Consider the following 20,280-nt stretch of genomic DNA (forward strand, 5'->3'; position numbering starts at 1 on the left):
GCTCATTCACTGGTTACTTCTAGTTTCAGGGAGTACCATGTTTATATGGCAGTATATTATTTGGTGCTCTTACCTCAGCCTTGTGAGTGCGTACAAAAGAGAGAAAAGGCAGCTAGGGGAGAGTGAGAAAGAGAGGGAGAGCAATCCTTCAGTAATATTTACGAGAAGTGGCCCACCATACATATATATCTTTGTTACCCAGAACAAAAATATGGGCAATTACATCTTGGGAGGTTTGGGACTGCATATATTTACTTAATAGGAATGGCTCCTCAAGGACCGTTATGAATGATTGGGAAATAAAATATTCATAGATGTAAAACTGAAATTAGCCTACATGGAGTTTTCCCAGAGTTTACATCCACAGAATACATTTTTGTAGAGAAGAGGCCTGCCTGGGAGTTGATGTGCTCTAATATTTCCCATAAATAATTAAAAATTCACCATCAGCAGAAGAAAGCCTCCTCCTAGAGCAAAGAGGGTTTTATTCAGTCTGCCAGACCGCTCAGAATCACAGAGGCAGAACCAACTTACATTTCATGACTCCTGAGGATGAGCTGCAGAGAGAAGGGCCAGGGGAATTCAGCAGGCAGCACAAGAGGGAGACCTTAGAACACCCTGCACAGGACTGGACCAGTGACAGCCATGCTGGCCTGAAGCTGGTGTGACTTCAAGGTTATGACCACCATGTCTGGCTTGGTGCTGAAAATTCCACAAATTGAAATACATGTTTTGGAATGAGACCAAATTTCACAAATCCCTATGAAGAGTACCATAGAGAGAAGGCTTTTCAATGGGAAAAGGACAAAGAGGCTGTGGGCATCAAGGCGCCGGGGGCAGAGGGGAGTTGCCACTAAGATGGGAAGGACCCAACAGAACAGGGTGTGGGTCCCGTCATCTCTGCTACCACTGCCTGACACAAGTGCTGGAGGGAGGGCCATACAACCCAAGTGCTTCTCCAGGGGGCACCCCTTAATACCCTTGGGGTGACCTACATATTGCCTCTTGTTTCTGGGCTTGGAGGAATTCTAAAACTCATCCAATCTTTCCCATTAGTTCTGTCTTAGGGACTGTGAATCTTCTCCTTCACTCAGAACCCATCTGCTTTTATTTTGGGGAGATTCCTCATGATCTCTGGTCCAGTTGGAGCATTCCCTCTTATACCACAGCACTCATATAGGTAAGCAATGTGGAAGCATTTTTCAATCTTATGTTACACATGTATCATTTTGAACAAGCTGAACTTGGAAGATACACTCAGGAAACAGCTTCAATCTTCTCTCACAACTGCCTTCAGGCATGCTCTGTCAAATCTCCTTTCCTGATCCTTGAACACTATCAGGCAGGAACAACAGCTTTCCATTAACTCCGGACCGTTACAACAGTCCAGACTTCTATTTTTCACCCACTTCAAAGCTCCTCCAGCACCCAGCTGCTGCCTGACTCAGAACCAATCATGGAAAAGAGGAAAAGGCTGGCTCATTCTTTTGTTCTCCTTGTTTCTTTCTTTCCTATCATAACCACTCCCTCTCCCAACCCCCTCCACCCAGCTCCTTCTGGTTTGGAACAAGGCAGAAGATCAAAGAAGACTGAGATGGGATCAGAGTTCGCCAGTGTTCTCTGTAGTTCTCCAGGGGACCTCCAGATGCTGGCTTGCCCTTTCACAAAAGATCTTTCTCGATTCTTCAGAGTCTTCCATGGTAACCTCCTCACTCCACCAATCCCTGACAGGCATGATGCTCCCTGTCTGATCTTTCACAACACCTCTCAGCTACCATCATGAGTACATCCCTGGGTTCCCTTGCTCCATCAAGCAGGAGCCTTTTTTGGGTGACTCAAGACCAGTAACATTTCATGCAGTCCACTTGGCCCAGGGAAGCTCTCTAGATACACAGATGCTCCAGCCACTGTCCTTCTCCCTAATTTGCAAGCTGCTCCAACGGACTTGCCACTGTCTCCATCTTCATTAACTCCTGAACTGTCAACTAAAATTGCCCTTTGGTCTCCTTCCCTTTCTCCTCGTAGCTTTATAGGAAGTCTTTGTTATCTGCAGCTTAGCAAGCTTCCAGCCAGGAAATGAGATGTCAGTCTCCCTTCCTGAAAACAACCCCACTTTTTGTGAACTGCTCTCGAGGGGCCTCTCACTTGGCAGAGGTAGGAAGCAGCATCATGAAACAGTACAGGGCTCCCTATCAACTAGATTCTTTCTCCAACCAGTCCCCGTTGCATTTCTAAGTTCTGACAGCCACTGTGCCTAGGTTAGTGAGTCCCATAGAGAGGGGCCTGACTCCTCTCTTTGGAACATGTGGGCACTTAAAACCCATGTTCTCTAGTTGTGAGGCTTCAGCCAAAAGTCAGACATAATAAGAAAAATTCTATTTAACAGCCAGTAATAGGTTTATGAATATATGTGTCATCATTCAATTTCCTCCAGGAGCCGACCCTGAGACAAAAATCTGACTGGAAATAATTTATTCTGGAGATAATGCTAAGAAGCAGAGACAAGGGGTGGAGAAGCAAACAGGAAGGAAAGGCAGGTCCAAGGAGCTTGGTATCAGGAGCGTTCCATTGTGGGTCACTAAAGCTTAGTCCCACTGGAAACCTCTCAGAGCCTCTGCGGAACACACACCTCAGAGGGATCTGGGAATCTGGGGGAAGTCTCAGCACTCTGTAGAGGTACATTTGCAGGGCAGCAGTTTCCATGGTATTGCCATTTTCCTGACATGCCATGTTTTCTCACCCTCCTCTGCAGACCTGGAGTCTACCCCATGCCGCTCCTACCTTTCCTCCCTGGCTGGCTGATGAACTCTGCTAGAGTAGATGGGGTATAATTCCTTTCACCATTAATGTTGGGATTGACTGTGTAATTTGTTGTAGGCAAATATGCATGAACCACGGTACTTGATATGTAGTGAGCATTTATATATGCAAATGAAATTGATGAGTTTTGAGAGAAAAGCTAAATTCAGTACCTGTACTGCTAGGTGGTTTTGACCTATATGCCCTTCGTTTGTTTGCTTTGTATGTTAGTCAATAAGAGGCACAGGCACTGAAAGAAAAGAGAAGCCAAGAGAGGTCTCCCCCTTTTTCTCCTTGGGAAGTAGAGGATGCATTGGTAGAAGTGGCTGCTTCTCTTCTGTGTTTCCGGCTCTTACCAGACAACTCTCCCTCCATGGCCCCAAATTCTGCCTGCGGAATTTCCCACTCTTACCAAGTGGCTCATGTTTCTGGGCTCCAGTGAGGATACAACATTTCTTTATCCTTCAATTCCCTAGAGGTACAGCAGCTGCCTGCATTTACTAATCTCTGCGTTTCCTCTTGTTCCCCTATTTGCTCTTTCAGCTTTTCTAATCCCTGTGTATTATTTCTTTTATTAAATTCCTTATAGTGGTTTCACTTTCCTGGCTGGACGTTCATGGATAATCTATTTCAGGAGCCATGTACAAAACCATGCTTTTTTCTAGACCCTGGTTCCTAAAGGAGACCTGCTTTCCTTCTTTTTTTTTTTTTTTGAGAACATTCCTAATAAATGCTCTTCGCCATGGCTTCTCTTATTTTCCTATGGTAATAGTATTTTATAATACTTGGAAAAAGATTATATCCAAAACATTATCAGTAATCAAAAAGCTAAGTCTTACCAATATTGTAAAGATGTCAGCTGTCCGCAAATTGATCCATAGATTTGATGCAATTCTTCTCAAAATCCTAACAAATTTGTCACGTGGCAATTGGCAACAAATTCTAAAATTTATATGAAAATGCAAAGGTCAAGAATAACCAATGCCTTCCAGAAGAAAAACAGGGTAGGAAGACCTTTTTTTTTTTTTTTTTTTTTTAACCAGATAGCAAGGCTTATTAAAAAGCTGTGGTGAAGGGCACCTGGGTGGCTCAGTGGGTTAAGCCTCTGCCTTTGGCTCAGGTCATGATCTCAGGGTCCTGGGATCGAGCTCCGAATCATTGGGCTCTGCTCAGCAGGGAGCCTGCTTTCCCCTTTCTCTCTGCCTGTCTTTCTGCCTACTTGTGGTTTCTCTCTCTGTCAAATAAATAAACAAATAAATCTTAAAAAAAAAAAAAAGCTGTGGTGATAGAGAAAATGTAGTGCTGCTCCAAGGATAAATAAATAGACAAATGAGACAGATCAGTATTATGGAATCTAGAAACATACCTATGTGCAGATGAACTCTAGGGTTGGTTTTTTTTTTTTTTTTCAGTGACACTACGCAGTAGGTAAGAAAGGATGATCACTTCAATAAAAAATTCTCAGGACAATTAAGTAACAATGTGGTAAAAAGTGCGACTGTACCCCTAACTCATACCAGGTTTATTCTAAGCTCTGGTTCCTAAGGAAAATATTGGTTTTCCTCTGTCATTCTGCTTTGAAAGAATTCCTTAGAAATGTTCTTTCCAAAAGCTTTTTTTTCCCCTGGTACATGGAGATCTAAATATGAAAGGCAAAATAATAAAAAGTTTGTAAAATAATGAGAACAAAGAAAGGTCAGTTTGAATATAGGAACTGGTTGTGAGCCAATTCACAATAATGAAAAGAATTTTCTTGATGAGTAATAAACTCAGCCCAAGTCCTATCTGAGAGGCCATGAGATGACATTAACATTTTTAACCCTGTGCTTTACAAGACAGCAAGACAAAAGGGAAATTGCTGAAACACAGGATTTAAATTGTCCTGGAAGGTGCCAATTTCTAAGTATTATTGGAAATCAGTGTATTTTAAACAGCATTTGGAACCCTTATACAATTTCAATAATAGCTAAAGAATTTCCCCCAGATCAGCATCCAAGGAAGGGCCTTCCCTTAACGTCTTCTTTGTCTATAGCCACTTCTTTCTAGAGGTTTTATACAGACTCTTTTGTGCAAGAACATTCTTTTCTGTTTGTTTTAAAATAATATCAGATTTCAGAAAAATGCAGAGTATTAAAAATTCCCATATACCTTTCACCCCGATTTCCAAATGTTGCCCTGTTTACCTTTATATTGCCTCTTTTCCTCTCTCTATCTGTATTTTTTTCTAAAACATTTGGGGGTAAGTTGTATATATGATACCCTTTTATCTCTAGCTACTTCAACACGCATTTCTTAAAAACAAAGATATTCTCTTACATAATCACAGTACAATCCTCAAGATTGGGAAATTAACATTGATACAATATTTATTATGTAATCTTTAGATCTTGTTTAAATTTTACCAATTGTCCCACTAATATCCTTTTCAAGACTATTCTTTTAAATATTCTGTGGCCATGGTCTTGGTGAAATAATTCCCCGCCTTTTCAGGAAGAGGTAGTGCATGCTTAAAGGATTTGAGCATCATTGAGTTTCCAGAAAAAGACACTGAAACAGACATCTGCCTTCCCTAAAAAAGACCCCAAATGAAGGTTCACTCTATTCCTCAAAGCCTGTGTTATCAGAGAAGATTCTGGATGGCTTCTCTTTGTTGCAGGGCACTTGCCTGCTTCTTTTTCCTGATTCCTCATTAGACTGAGAGAGCTCATGTTAAAAATATCCTGGAAGATGTTTTTACTTTCCTCTCACACATAATAACCTTCCTATTTCAATTTTAAAGCAAGACAGGATGCACAGTGCTTACGGGATGTACTAGATTCTACAAGCAGGTTATTCCATTACCCGCACCTGACACTAGGGCTCTGTTATAAAGGAGTAATTAAAGGCCAAAGGGTAACAACCTAAATAAATGCCAGTCAGAAAGGGGACTGGTTAAATGAATTCTATTAATACAGTCAATGTAATATAGTGCAGCCTTTCAAAAGAAGATGCAGCTATGTATGTTTCAAAATAAATTAAGCCGAAACAACAGAAAGTGGTTAAGTAGTACAGACTCTGCAGAGGGCAATTAGAAAACTTGAGGAAATAGAAGTAGAAGGGAGATATTTATAGTAAACCCTTTTGTACCATCTGACTTAAAAACTGTTTACCATGTGTATATGTTATGTGTTCAGAGAGAGAAAGAGAGAAAATCACGAATAGCACATAGGTAGGTAGGTAGACACAGATAGAATAATGGGTAGGTAGACAAATATAAGACTACAAATTTGAAGGAACAGCAGGCTCCATATTCTCCAGCTGCACCTTTTATTCTTTTATTTTTTTTAAAGATTTTTATTTATTTATTTGACATACAGAGATCACAAGGAGGCAGAGAGGCAGGCAGAGGCGGTGGGGGGCGGGGGAGCAGGCTCCCTGCTGAGCAGAGAGCCCGATGCGGGGCTCTATTCCAGGACCCTGAGATCATGACCCGAGCTGAAGGCAGAGGCTTTAACCCACTGAGCCACCCAGGCGCCCCGCACCTTTTATTTTTAAAGCCATCATTCCTTTTTCCACGTCCCCCTCCCCCCTTTAGTCCTCTTTAGTTATTAGCAGTTTTATCCTCCGCTGGGTAATGAAGACACAAACCAGACTCAGTCCCAGATACCCTCTTACTAAAACCGCACACCATACACAGCCATACACACTAACACACGCTTTCAGATTTGGAGGTGGGGTGGAGGAGATGAGGAACAAGCTTGAGCAAACTCAGAGGGACCTCAGTCTCTCCCTTCGCGTCAGATTTGCACTACCCCCCCGCTTAGCCCTTCATTCCTATGTACGTCTTACTCCCCACCCCCGCTCCAGACCCCAAGCACCCAGGAGACTGGACTGGCGTAAATTTCCTCCTACTTGCGCTGCGGCCCCGGGGGCCGCCTCGTGACGTCAGGGCTGAGCGAGGGGGCGCCGCCTCCTGGGTTCCCACCCCTCCTGTCCCTGCGGCCCGGCTTGCCCTTTAAAAGAGAGGGGGCCTGCGCCAACCGCGCCACACCGTGGGGACCCGGACCCGCAGCTGCTTTCCCGGAGCACCTTTATCTCGCCTTCGGCCCGCACCTCACTCAGCGGTCCAGCTCCCATCCTCTTCTCCGTGCAGATTCGGGCGAGCGGAGCCATGCAGCCGGCGGTGTTTCTCGGCCTCCTGGGAGCGGCGGTGGTGGCCGGTGAGTGGGCTCAGCCAGCTGTTCAGCACCGTGGACAGAGCTAGCCTCGGTCTTCCTGGCCCCTGGGAAAGCTTCGCTTGTATATACCCTGGGAGACAGGAAGGGTTGAGTGAAAGCGTTCTCCTTTTTGCTTGACAGTCTTAATTTCTGAAACTCCCTGCTTCATCGTCTGACTTGGAAAAAGCCAGAGGGCTTCCTAGCCCAACCAGAAGAGTCTCAGTCTTTTCATATCTGAGTTTTCCTGTAGATAGAGAGAAACGTGCCTGTACCTCTAAGGAAACTCCACATTTTGTGCTCACTTCTAATATGTCACGTTCTCTCTACCTGCTAAAACCTTAATATGTAACTGGAATTAAGTATTTGTTTGGTTTTTCAAAGCCAGAGGACTATGGAGATAAAAGAGTACATGTATTATGGTATTACTTGGCACCTGCATAATTTCCTTTATTATTATTTAAATATGATGAGATGAAAGTAAGTCTCATATGTATATCAGATATCTTTCTCTTAACATGTTCCTCTATGTGTTCACATATATGTATGTACAAGTTTAAATTTTTTTGTATTTTATAATTCCATTTCTGGGGAGAGGTAATTTCATACCCAAATTCATGCATTTTAAAGTTATGAATGGACACTGCAGTAGATATTTTGACTTTTGTACTCCAGGAAAATAACAATTATAAAATAACCACAAAGATATCCTTGAAGAAGTTAAAAAAAAACAAAAAACATCATTTCAGTCAATTTGGGAGAATGAAATTTTAAGTAGCAGGTATTTGACAGTGTCTCTTGATGTGTGGAAGACTATAGGATTAATCTTTCAAACTACTCTGAATCGTGAAGAGTGAATAATCTCTGGAGATTTTTAAAAAGTGTGTGTGTGTGTGTGTGTGTGTGTGTGTGCGTTTTGAAGTAAAATCACTAGACCATTGGGAAGTAAATATGCTATCACCAGATTAAACTGGAGGTTTTCTGTGGCTGTTTTAATAATCTCATAGGATATTGTTCTTATCTGAGATTGCAATTCCTAACTGGAACTGAGGTATTGCCACCCATGAATATGAAGCTTTCATTGACAGCAAATGCTGGATCCCAAATATAAAGACACAAGATGAAAACCAATGATAATTTATCTTATTGCAAGCTACACACATTCAGAATTTTCTAACATTCTTGTCACTCTTATAAATTGTCTATAAATGTTCTTAATCTAAGAAAACTAAATGAATATTTACAGTCTTTTCCAGTCAAAAATATTTTCAGAAAGAGATTGCTTAAAGTGCTATAGCTATGCTATACATTGACTTTGGACTACAAAACAGTGTCATTTGTGAGACTTATTTAACTATAGTGATAAAATATTTATAGCTCCTTTATGCAAGAGAATATTTTAAGAAGGGTTCACATTTTAATATTGGCTAAAGTTGAGACATTATTTTTTTGAGACATTATATTCTTTTAAAAAAATATTGGGCTATAATTCACACACCATAAAACCCATACTTTTAAAGTGTGTGACAGTATATTCACAGATTCTGTAATCACTATCAAATGTCAGAAGTTTTTCATTACCGCAGAAAGAAACCCCTATACCTGTTAGTAGTCATTTCCTGTTCCCACCTTCCACAAATGCCTGGAAATGAAACATGGTAGCCTTCCAGCAAAGCTTGCTATTTAGCAAAATCACAGGGCTGAAGAAACCCTCAGGAAACCATCTGGTTCATATCCTACCCTTAAGAGCTTCTGGAGGGAGATCCATACCTTTCTACAGTAGCTACTGGGCACTCTAAAAAATTAATATGAGTGAAGTAACTCTGTGATATCCACATCAGACTGGGTAAAATAGTTTCTGCATTCGGATGAGGTTGCTTAACTTTTAAAATTATAGCTACATTTTTATTCTGGAGTCAAACCTTAGTTTGATAGTCTTATGATATAGAATACTTTGGAAGTTATTCTCAGGTTTATCATACAATACAATTTGAAGATTTTCTACCATCTGAATACTTCACTTCTATTATAATCTTTGGGTTTTCTTTGGTGCCTCCTGAATCTTAATTTATACAAAAATAAGTCAAAACTACCTTAGGGGGATCAACACATCTTTGGTTATTACTTTGCTGTTACAGATTCTATTGGAAGAAATACCGTGGAACTTAGATGTCTCACCAAGATGCATAATGCACCTTTATAAGGAGACCTTAGCTCCTTTCCAACAGAAACAGGTCGGAAGAGCCTTAGTCAGAGAAACAGGACTGTCCTGCAATAACAAACATGAGCTATAAATTGTTTAGAGTGATAAAGAAAAATATTTCTTTCCACCAAAATCTGATGACTGTAAATTCTTTGGCAATGTCAGTAGTTAATAAAGCACTTATTTTTACATTTGTGGGGAAAAAAGTTATTCGCAAGAAAATGCATTACAAAGAAGGCTTAGTAAAGCTAGATTTTTAAAAGGCACCTTCTAGTTCATTAGAGGAGTAATTCTCTCAGTTATTTCTTTCTGGGGAATTTTACAGATTTAGGTCCAAAGAATAAGTCCCAGAGTGGAAATGTTCCCAAATAATAGCCATTTGGGGGATAAAATAATGGCCTAGCATAATGGACCCTGGGTGCCAAAGATAGGCCATCCGGATCTTGTCTGAACTACATTTCAGGAAGATTGTGGGGTCTTCTTACCTTGTTAACCACTTCTCTAACAGTTTACACATGAATTTAACATGCTGGATAGCTTTGGGCTTCTTGAAACAATTGAAGTACATCGCAGGCCATGCTTGAAAAAGGAAAATTCAGTAAGGTGAGTGAAATAGGTGTTGTATTTCGAGATTGTTGTATTTCGAGATTGAGCCCTATGATCTGTAACTGATTAGAGGCAGGCAGTTTAAAAGACTTGGAGAGCAAACATTTTGTGAGAAGAGGTCAGGTCTCCAGTTAAAAATAAACTGCATTTGAGTAGCTTTCATCTCTGCTGTCTGAGAGTTTCACTCTTGCTGGTTTCATTTAAACTAAGTTTTAAACTTTTTATTGAAGTGTAATACACATTAAGAAAACTGCATAGATCATAAGCACACAGCTTAATGAATTTTTCATTCATTGAGCACATGTGTGTAAGCACTACTCTGATCAAGAAACAGAATTTGCCAGGGTACCTGGGTGGCTCAGTTGGCTGAGCATGAACTCTTGGTTTTGGCTCAGTCATGATCTCAGAGTCTTAGGATCAAGCCCCACTTTAGGTTCCATCCTCAGTGGAGAGGCTGCTTGAGATTCTCTTCTTCTCCTTCTGCCCCTCCCCCAACTTCTTCCCCCTCTCTCTTTCCCTCAAATAAATAAATAAATAAATAAATATATAAAATCTTGAAAGAAAGAAAGCAAACATAGCCAACATCTCAGAAGCTCTCTGTGTCTTGGTCTGGATCTGAATTATACTCTATATAAGACGGAATTCATTTCCAAATCATGTTTAAGACATTGCTAGGGAAAACAGCTGTGTGTGTGTGTGTGTGTGTGTGTGTGTGTGTGTGTGTGTGCGCGCGCGCGCGCGCGCGCACGCGTGCGTGTCTGCTGGGGCAATTATGGCTCCCGGACCAATTTTCTTCAACTATTTCCATTCTGCTCAGCTGTGACTCTGCCCCTCTCTTCAAATAACGTGCAAGGAGGGGGGGTGATTTTGTGAGTTTGGGGCTACACAGCTTCCAAAAATCAACTGAAGTCTTCCCATTTCTTTTTCTCCTTCAAAGCAGTCAGTTCTGTGCCAGTGGATAACAGGAACCACAATGAAGAAATGGTAAGTTTAATTGGACGTCCAGAATCTAGACTTTTACCTAGACTCTAGATTCTCCCACTCCTTATCATACCAAACCAAACCAAACAAACAAACAAACAAAAAAAACAAAAACAAATACAGCAACAGGAAACCTACAATATAGTCTTATAAAGCCAGGTTTTTATCCCTGAGGGAATTGGAGGCAAAGAATGTCCCTCCTGCTCTGGGCTCTCCCTTCCTGGTGTCTTCAGTGCCCCTAAAGATAGCTGTGATCACCATTTTCCTTCCAACCTGCAAGAAATGGGTATTCATGTCTCTTCTCTTGTGTAATCTCGACCCGTGCTATTTTGCATTGTTCTGTGGAGAAGCCTACGAAATTTCACTGTAGTCCTATAAGTCTACATTTCTGCCCCAAGGATCCCACACCAATACAGGCCACAGAGCCAAGTCTCTTGCTATAGCAGCTCTGGGTTGAGTTAGTCTGTCATCCCAGTGACATCAGCTTTTGCCAACCTGCTCTTGGGTTTCCCCCCAGGTGACTCACTGCATCATTGAGGTTCTCTCAAATGCCTTGTCAAAGTCCAACGTTCCACCTATCACCCCTGAGTGTCGCCAAGTCCTGAAAAAGAGTAAGTGTCCTGCACTGCAGGAAATCTTTGTCCTTCCTCCTGCTTCCATTACCTTCCAATTTACCTCCAAATGAAAGGGCACGGGAAGGGCATAATGCAATGGGAAGAGTGCAGACTGGACTACGATCTGGGGAGATCAAAGATAATGACTTCTAGTCCCACTCTGCCACTTCACAGCTATGTGGCTATGGGGAAGGACCTCTTGCCTTTCTGGGCTTATTTTCTCAAAGTAAAATGAGGGAATTGAACTCAATGATAGCCTTTGAGTTAGCTATCAGTTCTTAAATTCCTTGGTTCCAGAATTTGGATTTTTAGAACACTTGGGTGTTTCACTTGGGTGGAACTATTCTGGGAATGCTGGAGGATGAAAGGTTAGAAGGAGACCTTAAAATTATTCTTCTCTTTGCCTTCTGCTCTTCTGACAGTAAGATGTTAGAAGCTTGAAGAATGACTTGGGAACTTCTGGCCCCTTTACATGACAGATTGTTCAAGCCATCTTAATTTAGAGCTGATTAGAATGGGAGGTACTCCCAAATGGCAGAGAACTAGAAGAGGGAGGGTAGAATTGGAGCAGCCAGTGAGTCAGAGCAGTGACCTTCTGAATCTAGAGTGGGATGCATTCTCTATACAATCAACTTCTGTTCAAGACAAAACTTGAAGAGAAATTCAAGCAGTATCCATTGGGAGTTGATATTGAGATCAGTTGCCATCTCTAATGCATGAAGTCAACCTGACTCAATCAAATCCAAAAACCACTGTTCTCTTCAACACCTTCTCTGCTTTTAAATTTTTAGTTAGGCTGGGAATAGCGGATTTGTTTTTCCTGTCACCTCCAAAATCTCTCATTGCAAGATAGTACTCCCCTGCTAGTGCCACACATGAGCCCTCGTGCACAAAATGGTAAAAGTAAGTATTGACAATTGACCAAAAGAGTAACCTGGCAGGACTCAGTCCACCGTTGGGGGCTTTAGGATAATCACAGATGTGGGGACCTGAAACTCTACAGACCCCATGAACAGTGGGAAGAAGCTTCCTTACCAATCCCAGCTTACACGTCTTTCCGCATTTCTCCCCAACTTTCTTTTCCAGCCATTACAGGGAATGAACACAGACAGAATGAGTCTTCAGGCAGAGACTAAAGGGAGCTCCTCTGGGCAAGCCTGTCTCACTATCTCCATTCCCCTTCCTTCGTTTACCAGATGGATGCAAAAGTGTGGGGTCTGCCATAGTAGGTCACTGAAGAACTGCGATTGCTTAGGAAGAGCTGTTGAATGCAGGGCTCTGCTTGCCTGCCAAGATCAGATTCAGCCTTTAGGTTGGTTGAGGCCATAGTGATTCTAGCCTCTGATTAACACTGACTGTGCCCTGGAGTCTTTTGATGTCTGTTCAGAGAGACCCAGGGAAACTGGTTAAAATCAAATGACTCCTGTCTTCAGGAAGGACCCTGGTGACACTCTATCCAGAGAATTGTACAATGCTGAGTTCGGGAGGGTTTAAGAGCTCCCCCTGGTGGCAGACTCAGAGAGCAGCCAAGGCCAGACAGACCGTATAGGGAGTAAGGCCGGATAGGAGGATAGGAAGTGACTCACAAACTGGAAGAATACCTGTCCTGGGGCCGGGGTCCGGGGGGGATAGGATTTCTCAGTTCTAGCTCCACTGTGGAGAAATACAGACTTTGTTATCAGATTTGGGATTTTTCAAAAGAAGTTAAAATTTGGATTTGTAAGCAGTATCTCCTGGTATTTAAGCATTGCCTCTGAATTTGAAATGACTAATAATGCTATTTAGGCTATGCAGAACTCACCTCTGGATTACCAATTTGTGGCTTCTGCCCAGTTCTAGTTTTCTCTCCTGCTGATATGTCTTAAACTGCCCCCAAGATTGGTGGAGCTTTTTGGCTAGCTGGAAGGAGAAATCTCCCTCCTAGCCCTGGGGTATCTTCATCTCCACTTCCCATTCTCTCCAGAGTGTCTGTGGAGCGAGCATACACTTGTGAGTGAACGAGCTTTTGGGGAATAGAGAATCATTGTTTTCTAGCTTGAAGAGACTTTAGGGCATACATAACCCAATTTCTTAATAGGTGCAAGAATCTCTTTGTCCAGGTTAATCTGGTCATCCTGGCAACGGATAGTTAAGGATGGAAGGTACATTTCCCGTTTTTTACTTGAAAGTAAGGATGAGCTTCATTCAACACCTTGGTTTTACAGACTGACAATGACTATGTGTTGCTAATCACAGTCCTCTGATCTCACCTGCGGGGACTTAAAGCTAAATTTAGGAAGAAGTGCTAAAACTCACACACTAGCTGCTACAGGGAGCGCACATTTAACTGGGAAAAAATAAAAATACTCTGTTCCTGACTAGTAGGCAGTAGAAAAGGGGTGTCACAGCCCCCACCCTGGAAAACTGAGATCCTGTATGATTAGGGCTATGTCAGATGCCTCTCAGAATGATGTCAGTATCTGCCCAAAGCCTCCTTGCTCACCTGTGCCTACCTGGATCGATGGCCCCACCTGCTTCAATGCTGCAATGGCTCTTAAAAGACAAAATCACTGGGGAGGGACCAGCTCTCAGGTGTCTGGGTGTGAGAGGTCAGAGATATTTCAGTTGATCCGTGAAACATGAGAATATTATCATGCTAGGCTACCCTTTAAGGAGAAAGGTACAGACCATCCACTATTTCTTGGACATTTTTACAATGACCAATTTTTTCCATTTTGCAAATGTCAGTTCAAAATGACTCATCAGTGCCATTCAGTAGAAACATAATGTGAGCCACAGATATAATTTCAGATTTCTTAGTGGCCACATTAAAAAAGTAAAGAGATAGGAGAATTTAATTTTAATAGTATATTTTATTTGTATCCAATGTATTTTATTCAATATATAATACTTACATATTTATTTATATTATATACTTATATACATACTTATAGATTTATTTATGTATTTATTTATTAAGTTTATCTTTTTTTTTTTTTTTAGTAATCTCTACACCCAATGTGGGGCTCGAACTCACAACCCCAAGATCAAGAGTCACATGCTCCTCTGACTGAGCCAGCCAGGTGCACCCACAACCAATATATTTATAATATATATTATCTAATACATCCAAAATATTATTTCAATATATAATCAATGTGAAAAATTGAAGTATTTCCATTTTTTTCATACAAAGTCTTCAAAATCTAGTGGGGTGTCTTAGACTTACAGCTCATCTCAGTTTGGACCAGCCACATTTCAAGTACTCAGTAGCCACAAAGGGCTGGCAGCTCCCACAACAGACAGTACAGATCTGGACCCAGAGCTATGAGAGACCTTGGCTTCAGGAGTTCTCTCTGAACTCAGTGACGTAAGTTGAAATCCAAGCCTTTCTGGCTAACAATCAGGCAATGCTAGCTGCATATCTCCTTTCATGAAACGCCCTTGAATTAAGGAGGGTTTAGTAAAGGAGCTATTGACATTTGGAAAAGATAGGAGAGAACACATTCAATTAAAGTATCAGTTATACCATCTACTGTTAGCTAATGAAACACAAAGATAACTCAGTATACTGATTGATCTTCATCCTCAGCATCTGAGATGCGTGGGCAGATGGGACCTGAGTGATGGAAGAAATGGTTCTTTCTACTGCTGTGCAGTTTTCTCAGGGAAGAAATACACATCCTTCTTATGACCAGTTACTAAATTATATTGCCACTGCTACATTGAGCCTACACAGTGGATTGGATTAAAAAGGCTGATAAACTAATAATTTAAAATTTAAAATCCTCCTTTGAATCCTGATACTTCCCCTTTTGGCTATTTAACTTTATTTAGCTGGATTCTAGTTAGAACTATTCACATAATGCTGATTTTTTTGTCCTTACTTAGAGCAAATATGGAAAGAAGTGTCCCTAATTGTATTTCTCTAAGTCTCAATGTCTTTGTTTGTAAAAAGGGGAGGTTGAATTAGAGGAATTCTAAGGTTTCTTCCGATTCTTAATACTAACATTTCACAAATCTCTATTTGGATTTTAATTTGATCATTAATAGTACCAGTGAGAGGGGCACCTGGGTGCTCAGTCAGTTAAATTCAACCTTTGGCTCAGGTCAATACCAGGGTCTTGGGATTGAGCCCGCATCAGGCTCCCTGCTCAGTGGAGAATCTGCTTCTCCCTTTCCCTCTGCCCCTCCCTGCTGCTTGTGCGCTCTCTCATTCTCTCTCTCTCAAATAAATAAGTAAAATCTTTTAAAAAAAATGTACCAATGAGAAATGCTGTCTGGCTGTTATGACAAAAGTAAAAATAGAGGTTTTTTTTTTTATTATAGTTAAACAGAGCCAAGGAACTTTCATACCATTTTCTTTTAAAAGGAATCTGAGTATAATTTTTCTTAACTTAAAAAATTATCCAAGTAATTCAGGCCCTTTGGTTTTGTAGTGATCACTGACACTGGTGCTTGTTGAAACACAGGCAATTCTGAAGTTACACTTATACTTCTTTATTTTCATTATAGGTAGAAAAGAAGTCAAAGATGAAGAGAAAAGTGAAAATGAAAACACACGGTTTGAAGTAAGATTGTTGAGAGACCCAGCTGATGCCTCAGAAGGCCATAGACCTTCTGGGAGGGAGGAAGCAAGAGCCCCAGGAGAGAAGGACACCCAAGGCCCCATAGTGGCAGACACAGAGGGAGGTGGGCACAGCCGAGAAGGAGCGAGTGAACCCCAAGGGGACCTCTTCCCCTCTGACAGACAAGTCTCCAAAGAAGCAAAGCCACGCCATTCTGAGAAAACCGAGGAAGAGGACAGGAAGGAAGAAGAGGGGGAGAAATATCAGAAAAGGGAGCATGGGAAAGACGGCAGTGAAGAGAAAAACGTGGAAGACCTAGGAGAGACACAGAATGCCTTTCTCAACAAAAGAAACCAGGCTACAGCTAAGAAAAAAGAGGAGTTAGAGGCCAGATATGGTCTACACTCTGCTGGGCCCCCTGAGGAGAAGACACACAGCCGGGAGAGGAACAGCCAGGAGAGTGGAGAGGATACAAGAAGCCAGGAGAAACACACTCAAGAGTCTAAAAGCCAAGTTGGGAGCAAGGAAGAATCTGAGGAAAGTGAGGAAGATGCTGAGCCTGATGTGGACAAACGACACTGGAAGCCAAGACACCACCACGGGAGGACCAGGCCTGACAGGTCCTCTCAAGAAGGGAAACCTCCCTCCGAGGAAAGGGGACACCTCCGTGAGGAATCTGAGGACTCAAACGTGGGCACAGTCAGTTTAGGGGAAAAGAGGGACCGCCATCCAGCCCACTATAGGGCTTCAGAGGAAGAACCCGAATATGGGGAAGAAGTGAGGAGTTACCAGGCTGTCCAGGCTCCCAAGGATCTGGAGCAGGGACAATATGGGGGCAGAGGAAGTGAGGAGTACAGGGCTCCAAGACCTCCCAGTGAGGAGAGCCAGGAGGAGGATAAGAGAAATCGCCCCAGCTCAGAGCTTGACAACATAGCACAGGGATATAACGAAGAAAGTGAGGAAGAGAGGGGCCGTGAGGGGGGACATCTCCACAGAGCCAGGGGAGAGGAACCAGGTGCATATTCCATTCCAGACAACAAAGAAGAAAAACGGATCTTGGGTGTAGGACACCACCGTGTCCAAGACAACCAGATGGACAAGGCAAGGAGGCACCCACAAGGCGAGTGGAAGGAGCAGGACAGAAATTACCTCAACTATGGCGAGGAAAGGGGTGAGGAAGAAGCCCAAGGGAAATGGCAACAGCAGGAGGACCTAGAAGATGCTACAGAGAGCAGGGAGGAAGCTAGGCTTCAAGGCAAACAGTATGGTCCCCATTACACCACTGACAAGAGGAAGAGATTAGGGGAGCTGCTCAACCCATACTATGACCCTTCCCAGTGGAAGACCAGCCGTTTTGAGAGGAAAGACAACATGGATGACAATTTTCTTGAGGGGGAAGAGGAAAATGGGCTGACCTTGAATGAGAAGAATTTCTTTCCAGAATACAACTACGACTTGTGGGAGAAAAAGCCCTTCGAGGAGGACGTGAACTGGGGATACGAGAAGAGAAATCTCTCCCCCAAACTGGATCTGAAAAGGCAGTATGACCGAGTGGCAGAGCTAGACCAGCTTCTTCATTACCGGAAGAAGTCAGCCGAATTTCCAGACTTCTATGATTCTGAGGAGCAGATAACCCCACGCCATGCAGCGGAGAATGAAAAGGACAGGGCTGGCCAGGGAGTTCTGACAGAGGAAGAGGTAAGGTGTGGGGCTTTTGTTTAAAATTAAAATGGTTAATGTTAATATCTTCAAGACTATCTGAAAGTAATGTGGAGAAACTGATGGGAACTGATTACTATGAGGATACAGCCCTAGTAAGAGAATGCCGACCACCTCTGGGCTGGAGTTCCATTGTCCATATCCCTACCCACTTACCCTACTGCAGTGCTTCTCAACCTCGGCCGAATGTTGGAATCACCTGGAGGGCTTGAGTAATTAGTGACATTTAGGATCCACCTCCAGGGATTCTGTATCTTTGGTGCTGGGTGCTACTTGGGCCTCAGGATTTTTACAAGCTTACAGGTGGTTTCAGTGTTCAGCCAAGGTTGACAATCATTCTTTTGGTGCCTTCTTGGTCATTTAAATTTTCATCACTATTTCCCAGGGTAGGAAGGAACAGATGATATAGAAATTAGTTGCTGCTTTAGTCTATCTTTTTCAGCTACCAGACTATAAAAATTAGTTTACATCTCAGAAAGTTAACATGATCAGAACCATACCTGCCTAAACAATCGTTTTTTCCTAATATTGAATTATGCTGATTGGCATTTCTCAAACTTGAATGTGCATCAGGATCTCAAGAGATTCCTAGCTTCCGAGTTTCTGATTGAGTAGAACCTGGGTGCGGCCCAAGAATATGCATTTCTGGTAAATTCCTTGGTGATGCTGATGTCTCTGGTCAGGGGACCACACTTTGAGAACGACCGATGTAGGGTGTCTCGTATGGCTTCTAACATATCAAAAATCCCTTTCTGTTCATACTCCCTCAAACCACAATAAAATTAATCGATCTGGGACCTCATGCCTCCACTTTTCCTTTTCTGTATTTTCTAGGAAAAGGAACTTGAGAACTTGGCTGCGATGGATCTGGAACTACAGAAAATAGCTGAGAAGTTCAGTGGTAACCAAAGGGGCTGATGGCCATTGGAGCAAAGGGCAGTTTTAAGAAGCAGTCCTCACATTATCTATTTCCACCATTTCACCGAAAGACACCATTTATTTACCCAAAAGCAGAAAGTAGAATTTTCTATTCATTCGGTGTTGGACACAATTGGAAATGCTTTAATTTTTGCCAGAATGCTATTGAAAATATGAATAGCATGACTCGTAGCATATCCTTTCTCGCAAAACAGACACATTAACATGCTCATGACAATGATTGTGCTTTAATCCTTGAAAAAGAAATACATTTGTCTTGGTTTGAAATAATAAAAGATTCACCTAAGGCCAAAGTTTCATGTTCTTAGCTTCCTTTGGGCTAACAGGGAAGAGTGTGATTTTCAAAGGATTGAAAATTTTAGAGAAATTTTACTTCTCTAAAGTAAATTTTAAAAGACAGCATTAGGATTTGTTGGTCTTTGGATGCAGAATAGGCAAAAAAGAAAATAAAGCAACAACAAAAAAAACCTTTGAAGTAAAAGAATGTCTGGGATATAAAGCAAAAGAGTACAGGAAAAGACGTCTGTTCCCCCAGGGTAAAGAAAGATTATTAAATAGACTTGAAGAACCTATTTCAAAAATGACCATAAGACATTTACTTTTTAAAATCCTGTTATCTGGAAAGCTCTGGGAGTAGCCAGCCACAGGTCATTTTTCAGGGCTAAGGAGGAGAGAGTCTGGACAATGGGAAAAACTCTAGACTGGGAATCAGAACAGGTAGGCTGATCCAGACAGATTCCTGGACCCTCAGGGCCGATCTCTTATAAGTTTTCACCATGTCATTTCGGAGCACACAGATCAACCCACTATATGCCTTTCAGGTTTTTTGCTTTCAAGCCTTTCAGTGTTTTGCTTGATGATGTGGAAGAAGATGGGGCTCTGGCTCTATTACTAAGTAGCTGTATGACTTCGGACAAGTTGCTTTCCCTCTCTGGACCTCAGGTTCATCAGTAAAATAAGGATACCTGCCTTACTGGATTGTTACAAGGATAATGAGTATGCAAAACACTTAGAATAGTGCCTGGCATATGGCATGGTGCAGGAAATGTTGGCCGCTACCATTACTAACACCGTAGCTAGCTTCCTATGGCAAGACAAGTGGAAAGTGTCCTCTTCTCCTTCCTTTTACCTGTCATCTCATCCCTCACCAGTGGTGCCTCTCAAGGGATTGAGCCCCAGGTGCCACAGCAGTGAACTGCTTTGGTAATATACCCTTTCTAGGCTGTCTTTGTCTCCCTGTACTACTTCTTACTGGTAATCTCAGAAGGTATTTCCTGGAATCAGATCCCAAAAAAACAGCTTGTCCTCAACTTCTTATTTCAGGGTCTGCTTCTGGGGGACCCCAACCCAAGAAACCATCCAAAGCTAGGCTTGTATTATGGCAAATGTTTTTAATGTACTGCCATTATAACCCTTTGTGTTACCGCATCTTAATACAAGTTACTAAGAAATGTTTAACACATGGCAGTAGACACATCTCTCCTTTTTTTCTATTGCAGCTCTGCAGAAAACAAAATTGCTTCCTAATAAAAAGGATTCAAGGGCCCAAGATGAATAGCGATTTACTCACTGGTTAAGGGAAGACAAAACACTGCGACGCACCAAATGCTAGCCTGGCAAACACACACACACACACACACACACACACACACACACACACACGTGTGCACGCACGCACA

At 42.2% G+C, this 20,280-nt stretch overlaps 1 protein-coding gene across 1 annotated transcript; it reads left to right on the plus strand.

Moving 5' to 3' along the window:
• The first annotated feature begins 6,916 nt into the window (after positions 1-6,916).
• On the plus strand, positions 6,917-18,894 carry LOC111141677 (chromogranin B). Its single transcript, XM_022494424.1, has 5 exons — positions 6,917-6,998; positions 10,739-10,785; positions 11,300-11,393; positions 15,891-17,641; positions 18,497-18,894. The coding sequence occupies exons 1-5, from the start codon at positions 6,950-6,952 to the stop codon at positions 18,578-18,580; spliced, it is 2,025 nt and encodes a 674-aa protein (XP_022350132.1). The 5' UTR covers positions 6,917-6,949; the 3' UTR covers positions 18,581-18,894.
• The last annotated feature ends 1,386 nt before the right edge of the window (positions 18,895-20,280 follow it).

The sequence above is a fragment of the Enhydra lutris genome, unplaced genomic scaffold, assembly GCF_002288905.1.
Source record: "Enhydra lutris kenyoni isolate GAN:26980312 unplaced genomic scaffold, ASM228890v2 scaffoldscaffold6, whole genome shotgun sequence".
NCBI lineage: Eukaryota > Metazoa > Chordata > Mammalia > Carnivora > Mustelidae > Enhydra > Enhydra lutris.